The sequence below is a fragment of the Nerophis lumbriciformis genome, linkage group LG10 (genome assembly GCF_033978685.3).
Source record: "Nerophis lumbriciformis linkage group LG10, RoL_Nlum_v2.1, whole genome shotgun sequence".
In the NCBI taxonomy this organism is placed as follows: domain Eukaryota; kingdom Metazoa; phylum Chordata; class Actinopteri; order Syngnathiformes; family Syngnathidae; genus Nerophis; species Nerophis lumbriciformis.
In genome coordinates, this window is record NC_084557.2 from 124844 (window position 1) to 147069 (window position 22226).

Consider the following 22226-nt stretch of genomic DNA (forward strand, 5'->3'; position numbering starts at 1 on the left):
AAAAAACAATGAAACTAAAAATAAAACTTACTGCGATGTGCTGCTGTGATAATGTGAAAAATGCATTTGTGCCCAAGCTGCTTAATACAACAGGGTCATCTACACTTTCTGAAACGCTACGCCGATGTCACAAAGCATCAAAGGGTGAGTCGTTTTATTAGAGATTTATGAACTAATGCAGGTACTCCCCCAAATTCCAAATATATCCATGTTAGGTTCATTAGTAAATTGTCCATATGTGTGAAAGGTTGTTTTGTCTAAATGATTGGCTGGCGATCAGTTCATGGTGTACTTGCCTCTCTCCCAGATTACCTACTAAAACCATTGCCTGTAGTAATTAAGGTGTTATAAAGGCAACAGTTTAAGTCTAGTACACATTTTTCTAATTAGGCGAGGGATAATAAATGTTGTGTTATCATCAAATTTTTGCCGATAAACAATATTAATTTCAGCATTATTTTGAGACCAAATTAAGCACTAATGTAATCAAAATATATAATGATAATAATGCAAGTAACTTATAAAACTTTTATTTTTCATTAGTATATTTACCATTGTAATTGTTAAGACATTTTAACTATCCTAAAAAAGTAAACAAACAATACAAATAAAAAGGACTCTCAATCTCTATTAAAAATGTAACTTCAATAAATATTGAACATCTTGAAGTGCAGTTTTTTTCCCCAATTGGAAAAACTGGGATGTGTGATTTTGTTGTTTTCCCATCACTTTCAAACAAATTCAACATACTGGCTCGTTTGTCAGTGTTGATGGGCTCATGTTGCTCATTCCGTTTGAAGCCAAAATATTCCCACACAGGAACATTTGGCTTTGCAATCATCTTTTTTCCTCCTAATTTTTGTTACTTTGCGGTGCTTCTCTATAGCCACCGGCGAGGCTCTGTTCATGCATGTGTTTAAGCTAGCTGTCCTGCCGAGACAAAGATTGTGGATGGACATCAAGAGATTTCCCTCCATTCATCCATCCATCTTCTTCCGCTTATCCGAGGTCGGGTCGCGGGGGCAGCAGCTTAAGCAGGGAAGCCCAGACTTCTCTCTCCCCAGCCACTTCGTCCAGCTCCTCCCGGGGGATCCCGAGGCGTTCCCAGGCCAGCCGGGAGAGATAGTCTTCCCAGCGTGTCCTGGGTCTTCCCCGTGGCCTCCTACCGGTCGGACGTGCCCGAAACACCTCCCTAGGGAGGCGTTCGGGTGGCATCCTGACCAGATGCCCGAACCACCTCATCTGGCTCCTCTCCATGTGGAGGAGCAGCGGCTTTACTTTGAGCTCCCCCCGAATGACAGAGCTTCTCACCCTATCTCTAAGGGAGAGCCCCGCCACTCGGCGGAGGAAACTCATTTGGGCCGCTTGTACCCGTGATCTTGTCCTTTCGGTCATAACCCAAAGCTCATGACCATAGGTGAGGATGGGAACGTAGATCGACCGGTAAATCGAGAGCTTTGCCTTCCGGCTCAGCTCCTTCTTCACCACAACGGATCGATACAGCGTCCGCATTACTGAAGACGCCGCACCGATCCGCCTGTCGATCTCACGATCCACTCTTCCCCCACTCGTGAACAAGACTCCGAGGTACTTGAACTCCTCCACTTGGGGCAAGATCTCCTCCCCAACCCGGAGGTGGGGCACGATGGCGAGATTTCCCTCTGTTAATTTAATTCTGTTATTGTACAAACATGCTCAGGTTCTGAGGGCAATACACAGAGTGAACCCTCTTGCACGCTGATTGACAAACAAACGTTAAAACAAACACAAAGACATTTTAATTTATTGATGCTAAGTCAATTTTCATTTATCGTTCAAATAATTGATTTATTGACAATCTGCCCAGGCTTAATTCTAATTACAGTATATCCAATGAGAATATTGGTTTTGAAATGGGAACAGATTGAAGACTTTGAGTGGAGACTGAAATAATGATATTAGTCACTTGTGCTTTAATGTCTGCAGTGAAGAGCTCTATTTTGTATTGACTAATGGACGGATGGATACAGTTGCATACCTGACAACTTTTGAAATCAGAAAAACCTAGTAGCCAGGGTCCAGGGGTTGCAGGCCCCGGTAGGTCCAGGACAAAGTCCTGGTGGGGGGGTTCAGGTTTCGCCCCCCCGACGCAAAAATGATTATTAGCATTCAGACAGGTTAAAATGTTGCTAAAACCATCACTTTTCTATCAGTCACAGTGACTTTTCAAAACAAAAATATTACAGCAAAAATCATATGGGTTGATTGACATGTTTATTCTGTAAGCTAACTTCAATAGTTTGAAATTATTTTGACAGTTAATGCCAGTTATCCTGTCAACCTTTCACAAGACTTCCATTTGTTCATTGAAAGTATAAACACTTTTTACAGTAAACAAATGGTAAAACAGTACTAAACAATTCCATTAAAAAAAAATTGGTGTCATTATTAACTTTCTGTCCAAGCTTGTATAATCTGCTGCCTTGTTCAATTGTAAAAAATATTCTGTGCCTAAAATTCACATTTCTATCACAATTATCATACTGTAAACATGGTAAGCTAACTTCATTCAAATTAATAGTCCTGTCAATAGCATGGAATTACAATTCAAATGTAGTTTTTTTGTAAGCCTTTCAAAAGAATTCAAAATATGAAAAATTAATGAAAATTAATTGAAGCCATCAGACACTTGAAAAGTGGCACATCACATCTCTAATGTAATCATTTGAACTTTTCAACAGAAATAGCACTGCAAAAATATTAAGGACATACTTCTGTATTTTGGTAGTTATGCTGTCAACATTTAACAAGATTTCTTCAACTTGGACTTGAAAGCATAAATAGTATAAACACTTTTAACAGTATAACAGTACTAAACAATTCCAATAGATAACATTGGTGTCATTACCTTTTTGTGGCTAAAATCCGAAAAACGTTGAAAGTTTTCCACTTGTATCGCTAGCAACGGCATTAGACTTGTGTTTTTTTGTCCCAACGTGGTCTTTTACATCGCTAATTCCTCCGTGTCCGATCGAAAAATCTTGTCTGCACAAGGTGCAATTCGCGTAGTTTTCACCCTTTTTGGAACGGATAATTATTCCCGGATAGGCTTTTGAATATTCTTCACGGAATGACTGCGGTTTTCTTTTCGGTTTAAGACTCGTTTGCGATTTTTCTCCGGCTGATTCCATGATCGTTCGCTCGTTTGGAAACAATGGCAACTGGTGCCTCGTGCTTGGCAGCGGTGCTATAAATAGCCTCGCGCATGGCATTCGGAATGGCTCGATAGGAAGTTACGGGAAGCAGTGTCGATTGTCATTGTTGTTACGCGATTTCGTGAATAAAACTTTAAAAAAAAAAAAAAATCTTAATTAAGGAAAAACCGTATTTTTTATCACTGCAACCGTAACCCGGAATAGGTTGACGAAAACCGTACTAATTACGGGAAAACCGGAGTCGTTGGCAGGTATGCAGTTGTAGTCCTCTGGCCCTCTTCGGAATTAGTGTGACTAAATGACAAAATAATCACGACTAGAACGTCCGAAAACACATTCATTTTGTAACTAACGGAGAGGTATTATGTCACTGTATGGTTCATTTATGATTAATGTGTTACCTGCTCAGTCTTCCGTGCAATGAGGTTCCCAATTGTCTTGCTAAAGAAGGATGCCAGTAAGGGGTTAAGAGGAGAGGGCTGCTCCAGGAAGGCATACAGGGTGTCCAGAAGAGGCTCCTCATTACCCAGCTTGTCGTTGATGACGCCCACATCGCTTGTCAATAGCTCGCATGCTATATTTGAATACCTGTGAATCAATCGAGCACACCTGGCCGTAAGCTCAAGAGAAATACAAAAGGCAGGGTTTCCCCGACATGTCATTGATGGTGGCGGGCCACCACGGCAAAATAAAAGCCGCCACACCTTAAAAATGTGGGTTTTTTACATAAAAACTAATTAAAAGTAATACAATGTATTAATCGAAATATGGCCTATTATTTGCGCACTATTGACTTGTGATGCACTCAAATTTTGGCAGCCGGAAAAGACTGATCACTGAAACCAAATATTGTGATGACGTAAGCAATACACAGTGTTTTGAGCAGAGCCAACATGTCTGTGATGTGGACATACTTGAATACAGCCCAGGTACACCCACGGACAACAACTACAAAATGTGCAATGTGCAAATACTAATGGCGGCTTTTAAGGAGACAAAATGCAATTGGAGCAGCAGCGCAAAGCGAGAGTAACGTCTGATTCCCTGCAGCTCTCGCTGTTCGCCGCGGATATCGAGCGACAAAAGTAAAGAGTCTCTAAACACGAGTACAGTCTCCAATAACACCAGAAAAAAATTCTAGATTTGTTGCTAGTTGTTTTTAAAAAAGAAAAAGTCACTAAAAGGATTGGAGAAGTCTCTATAAACTTGAGAATTTGTCAACAAACATGCAGCAACAATTTAAAAATACAGCATAGCAATATAACAAAAAATATATGTTAATACTAATTAATAATACACAGATTTGTTATAGGTATAACAATGTTTTAGTCCTTTTAAGGAAAATATATGCATTATCGCAGATAAAACTATGATGTCATACTGACCACTCCCACAGTCTGGCAATCTGAGGGAAACCCTGAATGGAATTATCATTTACCGTATTTTCCGCACTATTAGCCGCACCTAAAAACCACAAATTTACTCAAAAGCTGACAGTGCGGCTTATAACCCGGTGCGCTTTATATATGGATTAATATTAAGATTCATTTTAATAAAGTTTCGGTCTCGCAACTACGGTAAACAGCCGCCATCTTTTTTCCCCGTAGAAGAGGAAGTGCTTCTTCTTCTACGCAAGCAACCGCCAAGGTAAGCACCCGCCCCCATAGAACAGGAAGCGCTTCTTCTTCTACTGTAAGCAACCACCCGCCCCCGTAGAAGAAGAAGAAGCGCGCGGATATTACGTTTCATTTCCTTTGTGTGTTTACATCTGTAAAGACCACAAAATGGCTCCTACTAAGCGACAGGTTTCCGGTTCATGAAAAGACGCAATCTCTCCATCCGCACACGGACTACTATTTCACAGCAACTGCCTAAAGACTTTCAAGAAAAGCTGGCTACTTTCTGTGCATATTGTAAAAACAAGATAGCTGAAAAAAAGATCCGGCCAGAGAACATTATCAACATGGACGAGGTTCCACTGACTTTTGATATTCCTGTGAACCGCACTGTGGATACAACGGGAGCACGTAAGGTGAATATTCGCACCACAGGGAATGAGAAGTCATCCTTCACTGTGGTTCTAGCTTGCCATGCTAATGGCCAGAAACTTCCACCCATGGTGATATTCAAAAGGAAGACCTTGCCAAAAGAGACCTTTCCAGCCGGCGTCATCATAAAAGCTAACTCGAAGGGATGGATGGATGAAGAAAAGATGAGCGAGTGGTTAAGGGAAGTTTACGCGAAGAGGCCGGGTGGCTTTTTTCACGCAGCTCCGTCCATGTTGATATACGACTCCATGCGCGCCCACATCACGCTGGTTTTTAATATATTATTAAAGTTTGACTGACCTATCTGACTGTTTTTTTGACATTCCTTTAGCGCAGTTAGATGCGGCTTATAACACGGGGCGGCTTATAGGTGGACAAAGTTTTGAAATATGCCGTTCATTGAAGGCGCGGCTTATAACCCAGGGCGGCTTATGGTGCGGAAAATACGGTACTAACAAGGGAAATGTTTAAAAAGCAGCTGCAGATGGTAGATGATTGCTTAATACATTGTAGTCCATCAGCAAAAACAGAGACTCACTTAAATCGCTTGGTCTCCTCTATACCAGCAGGAGGCTCAGTAGTAATCTTACGCACCAGCTCCTGCATGCACTGGTCCTGACACAGGAATAGGAGAAGTCTACAAAGCCACGGGGACAGAAGAAAAGTCTGTCACAAACGAGAAACAAGAGAATACCATTTATGTATGAGTGGGTATTTCAATAAACCTCCTGTTCTGAGCCTTGCACTCTTGCAGCACATCGTCCTCGTCCATAAGTTCGGTAAGCGTGACATCCTCCTTGTCCAGTAAAGCCTCCAGGTGAGAAGCAGTGTGTAGGTCAAACTTCCAAAACATGGCTGACATCAGGGGCACTCGCACTTAGCTGTAATGGCAAAAGAGGCGTTGTGCATAATATGAGAACAAACTGGATCAGTCACTGAGAACACATTGAGTCAGTCATTTGACACAAATGATATAATGCAAAACATCTTTAATTCTAATCAGCCATCTGACGTGCTGCATTCTCGGAATTGATTAGTTTTTTTTGCAAGCCATAATACATCACAGAACGCCCATAAACATGAGACTTTTAGATATGTGTCTAACAAATGTGGAAAGAGTACTGAATTATTGTCCTCAAGTACTGTGAAATTAGAGGTCTAAAAATCTTCTAAAAGTAAAAAAGTCACTTATTTACAATGTTATGAGTTATTTTTAGGGAGTAAACCAGATGTTCTATAAGGATGCATGAATTAAAGTAAAATAAATATATCAGCAGTTAGTTGTCTTGTCCCTCGTTCCCTATAGTTTCCTGTAGCACCTAAATAATAGACAGGTTTTAAATTGAAGCAATATTTGAAAGAAAACACATTTAAAGTTAAAGTACCAATGATTGTCACACACACACTAGGTGTGATGAAATGTGACCCATCCCCTTGATCACCCCCTGGGAGGTGAGGGGAGCAGTGGGCAGCAGCAGTACCGCGCCCGGGAATAATTTTTGGTGATTTAACCCCCAATTCCAACCCTTGATGCTGAGTGCCAAGCAGGGAGGCAATGGGTCCCATTTTTTTATAGTCTTTGGTATGACTCGGCCGGGGTTATTTATAAGTACAAGTTTTAAAAAGACCCTAAGAGTACAAATACTCTACTCATTTACAATATTGCACGTAAATATAATTTGTTATTTTCCACCTCTGCCATGAATTTTATTATCATTTATCTATTGAGAGTGATACAAAATCTGTATGACAAAAATAAATAACTGTAATGATGTAACAATGTTTACAATTGTGGCTGTATAGTTTGTCGTACATTGCATCAATATCAGGTTATCCTCATATTTTCACTCACTCTGCTGTGGCATTGCATTACATGTTAGATTATGCAAATATACCTAATAAGGTGAATGCAACAACTAGAATGCAGACCATCTTTGTGACCTCCTTGTTGAATATGCATGTTATAGTGTATTATTGAGTTGAGTTTATTTGGAACATGCATGCATGCATACATGATACATCACAATTTCCAGTTTCTCTGTTGGAAAAGGAGTAGGAAGAAGCAGAGCTTATTTAATCCTACCCATTTTCCTTCACATAGCAGTTGCTAAAACATTTGTTCACTTCCTGTTCTCAATGTATTCACAAAATACTCTATAAGTAATCACAATAAAAATAAATAATAATTGGTGAAGTTATATTTCATATGGTGAGATGAGTAAGATTATCTTGAAAATGAATGGATGGATGAAATAAATTCAGAATGTTTTTCATGGTTCTTCTTCTTTGTACTTTAATAATAATAATAATAATAATGGATTATATTTTATATCGCGCTTTTCTATTATTAGATACTCAAAGCGCTCACAGAGAAGTGGGAACCAATTATTCATTGTAAACACTTTTGAGTTTGAAGAGTTTCTTGAAGTGGATCATATTAGTACATTGTTTGATTTCTTGGCTTAATCCATTCCATAATTTAATTCCACACACTGATATACTGAAGGTCTTAAGTGTTGTACGTGCATACAAATGATTTAAATTATATTTTCCTCTCAGATTATATTTCTCCTCTTTTGTTTTGATTGATTGATTGAAACGTTTATTAGTAGATTGCACAGTACAGTACATATTCCGTACAATTGACCACTAAATGGTAACACCCCAATAAGTTTTTCAACTTGTTAATCAATTCATGGTAAAGAATTGTTGTATATTCTTGGGTAGCAGGTTATAGTTTGCTTTGTGTATAAATTTAGCTGTTTGCAAATTCACTATGTTCTGGAATTTCAGTATTTTTGATTCAATAAATAAAAGATTTGTATGTGCTCTATATCCAACATGATGTATTATTATAACTGATCTTTTTTGTCCATCCATCCATCCATCTTCTTCCGCTTATCCGAGGTCGGGTCGCGGGGGCAGCAGCTTAAGCAGGGAAGCCCAGACTTTCCTCTCTCCAGCCACTTCGTCCAGCTCCTCCCGGGGGATCCCGAGGCGTTCCCAGGCCAGCCGGGAGAGATAGTCTTCCCAGCGTGTCCTGGGTCTTCCCCGTGGCCTCCTACTGGTCGGACGTGCCCGAAACACCTTCCTAGGGAGGCGTTCGGGTGGCATCCTGACCAGATGCCCGAACCACCTCATCTGGCTCCTCTCGATGTGGAGGAGCAGCGGCTTTACTTTGAGCTCCCCCCGGATGACAGAGCTTCTCACCCTATCTCTAAGGGAGAGCCCCGCCACCCGGCGGAGGAAACTCATTTCGGCCGCTTGTACCCGTGATCTTGTCCTTTCGGTCATAACCCAAAGCTCATGACCATAGGTGAGGATGGGAACGTAGATCGACCGGTAAATTGAGAGCTTTGCCTTCCGGCTCAGCTCCTTCTTCACCACAACGGATCGATACAGTGTCCGCATTACTGAAGACGCCGCACCGATCCACCTGTCGATCTCACGATCCACTCTTCCCTCACTCGTGAACAAGACTCCGAGGTACTTGAACTCCTCCACTTGGGGCAAGATCTCCTCCCCAACCCGGAGATGGCACTCCACCCTTTTCCGGGAGAGAACCATGGACTCGGACTTGGAGGTGCTGATTCTCATCCCAGTCGCTTCACACTCGGCTGCGAACCGATCCAGTGAGAGCTGAAGATCTTGGCCGGAGGAAGCCATCAGGACCACATCATCTGCAAATAGCAGAGACCTAATCCTGCAGCCACCAAACCAGATCCCCTCAACGCCTTGACTGCGCCTAGAAATTCTGTCCATAAAGGTTATGAACAGAATGGGTGACAAAGGGCAGCCTTGGCGGAGTCCAACCCTCACTGGAAACGGGTCCAACTTACTGCCGGCAATGCGGACCAAGCTCTGACACTGATCATACAGGGAGCGAACTGCCACAATAAGACAGTCCGTTACCCCATACTCTCTGAGCACTCCCCACAGGACTTCCCGGGGTACACGGTCGAATGCCTTCTCCAAGTCCACAAAGCGCATGTAGACTGGTTGGGCAAACTCCCATGCACCCTCAAGGACCCTGCCGAGAGTATAGAGCTGGCTTTTTTGTAATACCATTAATTGTTTAATGTGGACTCCGACTTAAACAAGTTGAAAACTTATTGGGGTGTTCCCATTTAGTGGTCAATTGTACGGAATATGTACTGTACTGTGCAATCTACTAATAAAAGTCTCAATCAATCAATCAAACCGTTAATGAATGAAGTGTACTACACCTTATTTACACACAATGAAACGTTGCATTTATTTCATCAAAATATGCACTGCTTGTGTCCATTTATGAAGGTTTCACATACAGGAGAACATGTCATAGTTTACAAACGCATTTTGTGTTAAACGGATCCAATGGTTCGCAGCCGAGTGTGAAGCGACTGGGATGAGAATCAGCACCTCCAAGTCCGAGTCCATGGTTCTCGCCCGGAAAAGGGTGGAGTGTCATCTCCGGGTTGGGGAGGAGATTTTGCCCCAAGTGGAGGAGTTCAAGTACCTCGGAGTCTTGTTCAGGAGTGGGGGAAGAGTGGATCGTGAGATCAACAGGCGGATCGGTGCGGCGTCTTCAGTAATGCGGACGCTGTATCGATCCGTTGTGGTGAAGAAGGAGCTGAGCCGGAAGGCAAAGCTCTCAATTTACCGGTCGATCTACGTTCCCATCCTCACCTATGGTCATGAGCTTTGGGTTATGACAGAAAGGACAAGATCACGAGTACAAGCGGCCGAAATGAGTTTCCTCCGCCGGGTGGCGGGTCTCTCCCTTAGAGATAGGGTGAGAAGCTCTGTCATCCGGGAGGAGCTCAAAGTAAAACCGCTGCTCCTCCACATGGAGAGGAGTCAGATGAGGTGGTTCGGGCATCTGGTCAGGATGCCACCCGAACGCCTCCCTAGGGAGGTGTTTAGGGCACGTCCGACCGGTAGGAGGCCGCGGAGAAGACCCAGGACACGTTGGGAAGACTATGTCTCCCGGCTGGCCTGGGAACGCCTCGGGGTCCCCCCCGGGAGGAGCTGGACGAAGTGGCTGGGGAGAGGGAAGTCTGGGCTTCCCTGCTTAGGCTGCTGCCCCCGCGACCCGACCTCGGATAAGCGGAAGAAGATGGATGGATGGATGGATGGATATAACTGATCTTTTTTGTAATACCATTAATTGTTTAACGTGGACTCCGACTTAAACAAGTTGAAAACTTATTGGGGTGTTCCCATTTAGTGGTCAATTGTACGGAATATGTACTGTACTGTGCAATCTACTAATAAAAGTCTCAATCAATCAATCAAACCGTTAATGAATGAAGTGTACTACACCTTATTTACACACAAGGAAACGTTGCATTTATTTCATCAAAATATGCACTGCTTGTGTCCATTTATGAAGGTTTCACATGCAGGAGAACATGTCATAGTTTACGAACGCATTTTGTGTTAAACGGATCCAACGGTTCGCAACCGAGTGTGAAGCGACTGGGATGAGAATCAGCACCTCCAAGTCCGAGTCCATGGTTCTCGCCCGGAAAAGGGTGGAGTGCCATCTCCGGGTCGGGGAGGAGATCTTGCCCCAAGTGGAGGAGTTCAAGTACCTCGGAGTCTTGTTCACGAGTGAGGGAAGAGTGGATCGTGAGATCGACAGGCGGATCGGTGTGGCGTCTTCAGTAATGCGGACGCTGTATCGATCCGTTGTGGTGAAGAAGGAGCTGAGCCGGAAGGCAAAGCTCTCGATTTACCGGTCGATCTACGTTCCCATCCTCACCTATGGTCATGAGCTTTGGGTCATGACCGAAAGGACAAGATCACGGGTACAAGCGGCCGAAATGAGTTTCCTCCGCCGAGTGGCGGGGCTCTCCCTTAGAGATAGGGTGAGAAGCTCTGCCATCCGGGAGGAACTCAAAGTAAAGCGGCTGCTCCTCCACATCGAGAGGAGCCAGATGAGGTGGTTCGGGCATCTGGTCAGGATGCCACCCGAACGCATACCTGCCAACTTTTGAAATCAGAAAAACCTAGTAGCCAGGGTCCAAGGGCCGCAGGCCCCGGTAGGTCCAGGACAAAGTCCTGGTGGGGGGTTCAGGCTTCGCCCCCCGACGCAAAATGATTGATTGCATTCAGACAGGTTAAAATGTTGCTAAAACCATCACTTTTCTATCAGTCACAGTGACTTTTCAAAACAAAAATATTACAGCAAAAATCATATGGGTTGATTGACATGTTTATTCTGTAAGCTAACTTCAATAGTTTGAAATTATTTTGACAGTTAATGCCAGTTATCCTGTCAACCTTTCACAAGACTTCAATTTGTTAATTGAAAGTATAAACAGTATAAACACTTTTTACAGTAAACAAATGGTAAAACAGTACTAAACAATTCCATTAAAAAAAAAATTGGTGTCATTATTAACTTTCTGTCCAAGCTTGTATAATCTACTGCCTTGTTCAATTGTAAAAAATATTCTGTGCCTAAAATTCACATTTCTATCACAATTATCATACTGTAAACATGGTAAGCTAACTTCATTAAAATGAATAGTCCTGTCAATAGCATGGAATTACAATTCAAATGTAGTTTTTTTGTAAGCCTTTCAAAAGAATTCAAAATATGAAAAAATAATGACAATTAATTGAAGCCATCAGACACTTGAAAAGTGGCACATCACATCTCTAATGTAATCATTTGAACTTTTCAACAGAAATAGCACTGCAAAAATATTAAGGACATACTTCTGTATTTTGGTAGTTATGCTGTCAACATTTAACAAGATTTCTTCAACTTGGACTTGAAAGCATAAATAGTATAAACACTTTTAACAGTATGTCGTGCTGTGAAATACAGCCGACAGGATTGCGCACCAAACACAAGCAAGGCCAAAGTGCATGCATGGTGCAGGAGAACAAAGGACTTCTTTCATTTAAGGTTTGTGATAAACCATCAAACTCATTCGTTAAAAGGACTCTATAGTAATATAAAGCAAATTTTTCTGGACATTATCATGCAAGAAAAGTTTATTTTTGGGACCGCGATCACCGCGTAATGATTTTTAAAGGTTGCATTACAAACATGATCAGCCAGTGCGATTGGAAGTCCATGCTCAATTATTGCCTCCGTAAATAAAACTTCGGCATTTATCACATCCAAAGAATCTGTTTGGGCGACGAAAAACGTTGAAAGTTTTCCACTTGTATCGCTAGCAACGGCATTAGACTTGTGTTTTTTTGTCCCAACGTGGTCTTTTACATGGCTAATTCCTCCGTGTCCGATCGAAAAATCTTGTCTGCACAAGGTGCAATTCGCGTAGTTTTCACCCTTTTTTTTTTTTAATTAATGAAAACCGTATTTTTTATCACTGCAACCGTAACCCGGAATAGGTTGATGAAAACCGTACGAATTACGGGAAAACCGGAGTAGTTGGCAGGTATGCGAACGCCTCCCTAGGGAGGTGTTTAGGGCACGTCCGACCGGTAGGAGACCGCGGGGAAGACCCAGGACACGTTGGGAAGACTATGTCTCCCGGCTGGCCTGGGAACGCCTCGGGGTCCCCGGGAGGAGCTGGATGAGGTGGCTGGGGAGAGGGAAGTCTGGGCTTCCCTGCTTAGGCTGCTGCCCCCGCGACCCGACCTCGGATAAGCGGAAGAAGATGGATGGATGGATGGATGGATGGATGGATGGCCAGTTGTGTGGGCCTGTACTGGTTTCAATAAGACTCAAAGCTTAATTAGCCCATCGTTTAATTACCGGCACCGTGCGTCAACTTGGCTTATATCCTGTTTCAGTCACATTTTTAAAAATCATTTTCGGTGGCAACGGTGCGGTTTATACGACATTTAAATAGAGCAAGCAATGTTTATTCATTTGTAGCGAGCCGCGGCTATCTAGTAGCACGTCGCTTCGTCATGGCTCACTGGAAACATGTTCAGCCCCTTTATCTAAGCGTCACCACTTCATTTTTGTTTGTTTTAAGATGACAAAGTGAGCTTTTACCTTTCAGACGTCATGTTCCGTGCTCGGCATCTGGCTGGACGGCAACTCGGCGACTTGTCAGCGGGTCATCAGCAGGCCCATGGCGGGCTGTTCCGTCCCTGACTGCGTTGTTAGCTTGCGGCTAGCCGGCCCAGCAATGTCATCCACTCGCCCCCGACACGACGCGCTGTCACAACGACACTCGGCAAATGAATACACCAATTAAGCAGGCGGGTTACGAATATCGGACATAATTGAGGCTCAAAATGGCGGATAAGATAACGCAGTCCATAAGTTGTGCTGTCCACCAAGACGGGGAAGCATCACCAGGTCGATGACATTTTGTATTTGCGGTCACTGACCAGACGCCGGCAGGAAAACATCAATGTGCATGCACCAATTCACATGAAAAACAAAGAATAAAATACACTACACTGGTTCGACCCGAAATATTTCAATATCCTATTGAATTTGCCTCGGTTTCTATAGATACCGTAGGATGACTTAGGGAGTGTCATTCTGTTCTCATCTCGAAAAGTTTAGGGACATGTACGAAATGAGCAACACTACGACTAGGACAGTGTTTTTCAACCTTTTTCTGAGCCAAAGCACTTTTTTTTTCATTGAAAAAATTCTGAGGCACACCGCCAGCATAAAACATTAAAAAAAATGAAACTCAGTAGCCGATATTGACGATAAAAAGTCGCTCTCGCAATTGTTGGATATGACCATACTTGCCAACCCTCCCGAATTTTCCGGGAGACTCCTGAAATTCAGCGCCTCTCCCGAAAACCTCCCGGCCGGAGCTGGAGGCCACGCCCCCCCCAGCTCCATGCGGACCTGAGTGAGGACAGCCTTTTTTCACTACGGGAGGACAACAGGGTGACAAGAACTAAATCATCCAGACTAGAGATACATTGTATTATTATGTTTATCTTACCTAAAAATAAATATATTTATTAATTAAAATAAAATAAAAAACTAAATACATTTTTACTATATTTTGCTAAAAACATCAAAATTAATTGTATTTTAATTTTTATTTTTTCTGACTCCTTATTACATCCAGCCATATAATTTTACATTAAAATAAACATATTTGAAATAATTAATTTTAAATTATCATAATAATTCATTTAAAATGACCATATTTAATTATTAAAATAATTGCTTGTTTATCAACAACTTTAGCATTTTATTCACTACATTTTGAAACTCTCAGAAGCCAAGTTATGTTATATTCCTTAAGATTTATTTATGCAAGTTTGAAGTATCAATTATCCAAACAGTTTTGTTTGCATATTTTCAGGATGTAGATATATATATATATATATATATATATATATATATATATATATATATATATATATATATATATATATATATATATATATATATATATATGCATATATATATATATATATATATATATATATATATATATGCATATATATATATATATATATATATATATATATATATATATATATCTACATCCTGAAAATATGCAAACAAAACTGTATATATATATATATATATATATATGTATATATATATATGTATAAATATATATATGTATGAATTACTTGACTTGATGAATTCTAGCTGTCAATATACTCCTCCCCTCTTAACCACGCCCCCAACCACGCCCCGCCCCACCCCCGACCACCCCCCCACCTCCCGAAATCGGAGGTCTCAAGGTTGGCAAGTATGGATATGACTTTAAATCACATCTGGGCAAATTAAGGCCCGGGGGCCGGATGCAGCCCGTTAAGCTTTTCAATCTGGCCCGCCAGACCTTCCCAAATAATTTTTTTTAGATTTTTAAGATGGAAAGTGTAGTTGTCATTATGATGTGCACTCATCTTTTCTAATGACCGTAAGTCTTCAACTATACAAAGTATTTCAATGGTTGGAACCTGCGCTTTTGCGTGATATACTAGTTACTAGCGATGGGCCCGGCAACACCGATGCATCGGCGCATGCGTCGAGCTCATAGAGCAAAACCCTGTGTCGGTTTTAGAAAGTCACGTGACCCATCATGAGCTGTTTTGGTCACGTGACCGATACGCCAACTGTGTCGCCTCCTCTGTGCCCTGTGAGCGGCTCTTTTCTACAGCCCGAGAAATAATAACTAAGAGAAATCGTCTAAAATGTAATACGTCGGAAAAACTTTTTTTTTTTTTTTATAAAAATGTGTAAAAAAATTACATTAAAACAATTCCCAGTCCACAATCATCCACAACACGTTCTCTTAGATTTCCATGTTATGATACATGTTCACATTATTTATTGACTATCTAAAAAAGATAAAAATATATTTTTATTTAAATGAAGATATGAAATAATCCTAAATGAAATATTTATATTATTGTATATACTAGGGCAGGGGTCACCAACGCGGTGCCCGCGGTCACCAGGTAGCCCGTAAGGACCAGATCAGTCGCCCGCTGGCCTGTTCTAAAAATAGCTCAAAGAGCAGCACTTACCAGTGAGCTGCCTCTATTTTTTAAATTGTATTTATTTACTAGCAAGCTGGTCTCGCTTTGCTCGACATTTTTAATTCTAAAAGAGACAAAACTCAAATAGAATTTGAAAATCCAAGAAAATATTTGAAAGACTTGGTCTTCACTTGGAATAAGCGGTAGAAAATGGATGGATGGATGGGTCTTCACTTGTTTAAATAAATTCTTTTATTTTTTACTTTGCTTCTTATTACTTTTAGAAATACAATTTTAGAGAAAAAATACAACCTTAAAAATGATTTTGGGATTTTTAAACAAATATACCTTTTTACCTTTTAAATTTCTTCCTCTTCTTTCCTGACAATTTAAATCAATGTTCAAGTAAAAAAAAAAATTTTTATTGTAAAGAATAATAAATATTTTAGCTTCTGGTTTTTTGATGAAGAATATCTGTGAAATATTTCTTCAAACTTACTATGATTGAAATTCAAAAAAAAATATTCTGGCAAATCTAGAAAATCTGTAGAATGAAATTCAAATCTTATTTCAAAGTATTTTGAATTTCTTTTAAAATTTTTGTTCTGGAAAATCTAGAAGAAATACTGATTTGTCTTTGTTAGAAATATAGCTTGGTCCAATTTGTTAAATATTCTAACAAAGTGCAGATTGGATTTCAACCAATTTAAAACATGTCATCAACATTCTAAAATGTATCTTAATCAGGAAAAATTACTAATGATGTTCCATAAATTCTTTTTTTAATTTTTTCAAAAAGATTCAAATTAGCTAGTTTTTCTCTTCTTTTTGTCGGTTGAATTTTGAATTTTAAAGAGTCGAAATTGAAGATAAACTATGTTTCAAAATTTTATTTTTATTTTTTTCGTGTTTTCTCCTCTTTTAAACCGTTCAATTAAGTGTTTTTTTCATCATTTATTCTCTACAAAAAACCTTCCGTAAAAGGAAAAAAAAATGTACGACGGAATGACAGACAGAAATACCCATTTTTTTATATATACAAAAATGTATTTATTTAGCTATTCTTGTTTAAAAATGACAATATATTTATTTATTTAAGTGTGTATCAAACTGGTAGCCCTTCGCATTAATCAGTACCCAAGAAGTAGTTTTTGGTTTCAAAAAGGTTGGTGACCCCTGTACTAGGGCATCAAATCAGTGTCAGTTGAGTCGGTCCATAGGTTGCCTGTAGGGATTTTTAATGTCCAGCAGATGTCAGTATTTAGTGACACAGTATCGACACAGTATCAATACAGTTTTGCAATGTGTCGAAACGCTTCATGACGCCTCATCAACCCATCACTAGTAGATGCCATTATGATGTGCAGTGATGTTTTCTAATGACCGTAAGTCTTGAACTATACAAAGCATTTCAATGGTTGGAACCTGCGCTTTTGCGTGATATACTAGTTACTATGGTCATGTAATTAGTTACTATGGTCATCTAATTAGTTACTATGGTCATGTAATTAGTTACTATGGTCATGTAATTAGTTACTATGGTCATGTAATTAGTTACTATGGTCATCTAAGTCACAGCAGCTCAGAAGAGGCACCAAGCAGTGTGGGGAGGGGAGCGTTTCCACAGAGTGTTTCCAGAGCAGCCAGCCTGAAATGTTGGTGTCAGGGACAGACGCGGAAGGAGATTTTCACAACAAAGTTCTAAAGCTTAGTGATGTATCAGATTGTAGGTGTTTTTGTTTTTTTAACTCTTCACATTCATATTTCGCTGTGTTTGTTGCATTTTTGTTGCGTTTCGCTTGATTGTAAAATATGTGGATGGAGAGGGGTGTGACGTTCAAATGTTGTATTCAGTGTTTTATCGTCCATAGTTAATATTGTAAATCCCACATTCTTTATTTTCATGTACATACTGAGTGTCTCATTCATTTAAAAAAAATGTACAATTCCATTCCATTTTTAAGGCGGTCTGTCATAACGTTTTTAGCATTCAGACATCATACTTGCCAACCTTGAGACCTCCGATTTCGGGAGGTGGGGGGCGTGGTCGGGGGTGGGGCGGGGCGGGGGGCGTGGCTGGGGGCGTGGTTAAGATATATATATATATATATATATATATATATATATATATATATATATATATATATATATATATATATATATATATATAAGAAATACTTGACTTTCAGTGAATTCTATATATATATATATATATATATATATATATGTATATATAAAAATAAATAAAAGAAATACTTGAATTTCAGTGTTCATTTATTTACACATATACACACACATAACACTCATCTACTCATTGTTGAGTTAAGGGTTGAATTGTCCATCCTTGTTCTATTCTCTGTCACTATTTCAGAACACACACATTATACAAATATACATTATAAAATCAATAAGAAAATGGGAGCTCTAATTTGGGAGTCTGAATTAGGATCAGAAGTTCCTATATAAACATTGCGCACTCACGTCGCCTTTTTGTATTGATTACTGCACCTGTGCACTGGATTCATTCACAAATACAAACTACAACTCACAAACACTTTAGAGTTGGTTCCACCATCAGAATGTGTACTTAAACTTATAAAGATCACATGGATATTATTCAGTGAGTTGATTCACCAAAACTAACCTGTTATACAGGAGGAAAAAGCACACAGGACGTTTCAATTGTTCACAGACTGGTCGCTCTCATCAGAATGACAAGACACTTCCGGTCTGCAGGTGATAGCATTCAATTGGGAAGAAACGCCCTACTGCCCCCTACTGACCAATGTGAATACTGATAAATGTGTAATGACAGCTCCAAAAACGAATTCAAAGCACAAAATAAAATAAATAAATCAACACAAAAATGTGACACGTTATGGGTGGGTCACATATGTATGTACAGTAGATGGCAGTATTGTCCTGTTTAAAAGTGTCACAACATTGCTGTTTACGGCAGACGAACTGCTTTACGGCAGACGAACTGCTTTACGGCAGACGAAAACTTGACTGCTGTTGTTGTGTGTTGTTACCGCGCTGGGAGGACGTTAATGAAACTGCCTAACAATAAACCCACATAAGAAACCAAAAACTCGCCCTCGATAATTAGCTGTATTGTGGGGAAAGCGGACGTGTGAACAGGCTGTCAACACGTCACTCAGGTCCGCATGGAGCTGGAGGGGGCGTGGCCTCCAGCTCCGCCTGAATTTCGGGAGATTTTCAGGAGAAAATTTGTCCCGGGAGGTTTTCGGGAGAGGCGCTGAATTTCGGGAGTCTCCCGGAAAATCCGGGAGGGTTGGCAAGTATGTCAGACATTATTGTGAGGTTTTGTATTAGTGTTCCTAAAAATAAATATACCGGCACCCAGACACATTTTTTCTTTAAATTTAGCCCCCCGAGGCAAAATAATTGCCCAGGCCTGCTTTAGGCCATAACCAAGCATGCATCACTATAGCTCTTGTCTCTAAGTAGGTGTACTGTCACCACCTGTCACATCACACCCTGACTTATTTAGACTTTTTTGCTGTTTTCTTGTGTGTAGTGTTTTAATTCTTGTCTTGCGCTCCTATTTTGGTGGCTTTTCCTCTTTTGTTGGTATTTTCCTGTAGCAGTGTCATGTCTTCCTTGAACGCTATTCCCCGCACCTGCTTTGTTTTCGCAATCAAGTCTATTTTAAGTTGTGCGGACGCTATCCTTTTTTGTTAAAGTTAAAGTTAAAGTTAAAGTACCAATGATTGTCACACACACACTAGGTGTGGCGAGATTATTCTCTGCATTTGACCCATCACCCTTGATCACCCCCTGGGAGGTGAGGGGAGCAGTGGGCAGCAGCGGTGGCCGCGCCCGGGAATCATTTTGGTGATTTAACCCCCAATTCCAACCCTTGATGCTGAGTGCCAAGCAGGGAGGTAATGGGTCCCATTTTTTTATAGTCTTTGGTATGACTCGGCCGGGGTTTGAACTCACAACCTACCGATCTCAGGGCGGACACTCTAACCACTAGGCCACTGAGTAGGTAGTGGGGACATTGTTGATTGTCGTGTCATGTACGGATGTACTTTGTGGACGCTGTCTGCTCCACACGCTGTAAGTCTTTGCTGTCGTCCAGCATTCTGTTTTTTTTTTTACTTTGCAGCCAGTTCAGTTTTAGTTTCGTTTTGCATAGTCATCCATAAGCTTCAATGCCTTTTCTTGGCAGCACCTAGCAGCACTCGCTTTTTGTTTATTTTTGGTTTAAGTCTTACCTTTTTACCCACACGCTGCCTCCCGCATATTGTGATCACGACAAACCATGTTCCCGACATCTACAAAGCGATTAGCTACCTGCTGCCACCTACTGATATGGAAGAGTATTACACGGTTACTCTGCCGAGCTCTAGACAGCACCGACACTCAACAACGGCACATTTGCGGATTATAATTACTGGTTTGCAAAAAATATTTTCAACCCAATTAGGTGAAATGACATCATCTCCCACAGTACACCAGACTGTATCTCACAGCACACTGGTGTGCCGCGGCACAGTGCTTGAAAAACATTGGACTAGAACACGCGCAATGTGTTGATGCAGTTACTAGTGATAATGCACTTGAATACTTATACAGCATCATTAAAAGTTGTAGCAACTGTTTTCTTGATTTGGCGTTTTATTTTGTAATCTAATCCAACATGTGTATGGATGGGAAGCTTTTCTGTGGGTTAGGGGCAGCTAGTTAGACTTTTATTAACAATCATCAGAGCAGTGTTTTCAAACCACTGTGAGATACAGTCTGGTGTGCCGTGGGAGATTATGTAGTTTCACCTATTTGGGTTAAAAATATTTTTTGCAAAGCAGTAATTATAGTCTGCAAATGATGTGTTGTTGTTGAGTGTTGGTGCTGTCTAGAGCTCGGCAGAGTAACCGCGTAATACTCTTCCATATCAGTAGGTGGTAGCTAATTGCTTCATAGATGTGGGAAACAGCGGGAGGCAGTGTGCAGGTAAAAAGGTGTCTAATGCTTAAACCAAAAATAAACAAAAGGTGAGTGCCCCTAAAGAAAGGCATTGAAGCTTAGGGAAGGCTATGCAGAACGAAACTAAAACTGAACTGGCTTCAAAGTAAACAAACAGAATGCTGGACGACAGCAAAGACTTACTGTGGAGCAAAGACGGCGTCCACAATGTACATCCCAACATGACAATCAACAATGTCCACACAAAGAAGGATAAAAACAACTGAAACATTTTTGATTGCTAAAACAAAGTAGATACGGGAAATATCGCTCAAAGGAAGACATGAAACTGCTACAGGAAAATACCAAAAAAAGCAGGAAAATAGGAGCGCAAGACAAAAACTAAAACACTACACACAGGAAAACAGCAAATAAGTCAGGGTGTGATGTGACAGGTGGTGACAGTACACCTACTTTGAGACAAGAGCTACATTGATGCATGCTTGGTTATGCTTTAAAGTCCATCCATCCATCCATTTTCTACCGCTTAATCCCTTCGGGGTCGCGGGGGGCGCTGGAGCCTATCTCAGCTACAATCGGGCGGAAGGCGGGGAACACCCTGGACAAGTCGCCAACTCATCACAGGGCCAACACAGATAGACAGACAACATTCACACTCACACACTAGGGCCCATTTAGTGTTGCCAATCAACTTATCCCCAGGTGCATGTCTTTGGAGGTGGGAGGGGCCTATCCCCAGGTGCATGTCTTTGGAGGTGGGAGGGGCCTATCCCCAGGTGCATGTCTTTGGAGGTGGGAGGGGCCTATCCCCAGGTGCATGTCTTTGGAGGTGGGAGGAGCCTATCCCCAGGTGCATGTCTTTGGAGGTGGGAGGAAGCCGGAGTACCCGGAGGGAACCCACGCAGTCACGGGGAGAACATGCAAACTCCACACAGAAAGATCCCGAGCCCGGGATTGAACCCAGGACTGCTCAGGACCTTCGTATTGTGAGGCAGACGCACTATAACCCCTCTACCACCGTGCTGCCTGCTTTAAAGTCATATCCAATGCGGAGGCACATCACCAGCAGAAATCATTAAAAAAACAAAACTCAGTAGGCAGTAGAGATGCGCGGATAGGCAATTTCATCCGCAACCGCATCAGAAAGTTGTCAACCATCCGCAATCCACCCGATCTAACATTTGATCAGAACCGCACCCGCCCGTTGTTATATATCTAATATAGGCGATGCAAGGCATTAGTGAGGTTATAAAGCTTTTGCCTGTTAAAGAAAGGAGACTGATCCAATGCAGCACTGACATTCGCGTGCCACGCTGTCACGACCCAGACGCACACCAGTGCGCAATCATATGGGAGCCGCGCTGAGCGCACCTCCAAGCGCGTCTCGCTGCCGGCGACGGCCGGGTATATGGGCCCGACGCTCCAGCGCCATCCATTTTCAGGGCTAGTTGATTCGGCAGGTGGGTTGTTACACACTCCTTAGTGGGTTCCGACGTCCATGGCCACCGTCCTGCTGTCTATATCAACCAGGGTGAGCCCCACCCCTTTCGTGAGCGCACTGCGCGCGGAGTGACCCCCGTTACGCGCCCCCGGCAACAGGGGTGGCGGGCAGGTAAGCTGCGCGGGCAGAGCGCGCGGAGTGACC

At 41.5% G+C, this 22226-nt stretch overlaps 1 protein-coding gene across 2 annotated transcripts in view; it reads right to left on the reverse strand.

Annotated features, from left to right (window-relative positions):
* The window catches only part of ppp6r2b (protein phosphatase 6, regulatory subunit 2b), a 52138-nt gene extending 38440 nt beyond the window's left edge, over positions 1-13698 (reverse strand). The window contains exons 1-4 of one of the 2 annotated variants that reach the window (XM_061970461.2): positions 13209-13698; positions 5968-6123; positions 5781-5879; positions 3596-3782 (exon numbers count right to left, since the gene is read on the reverse strand). In XM_061970461.2, the coding sequence (XP_061826445.2) occupies positions 3596-3782; positions 5781-5879; positions 5968-6104 (423 nt within the window). In that variant the 5' untranslated portion in view covers positions 6105-6123; positions 13209-13698. Of the gene's footprint in view, positions 1-31; positions 90-3595; positions 3783-5780; positions 5880-5967; positions 6124-13208 lie in introns of those variants that run through there. The other variant, XM_061970462.2, reaches the window with a different exon arrangement.
* Positions 13699-22226: the final 8528 nt, after the last annotated feature.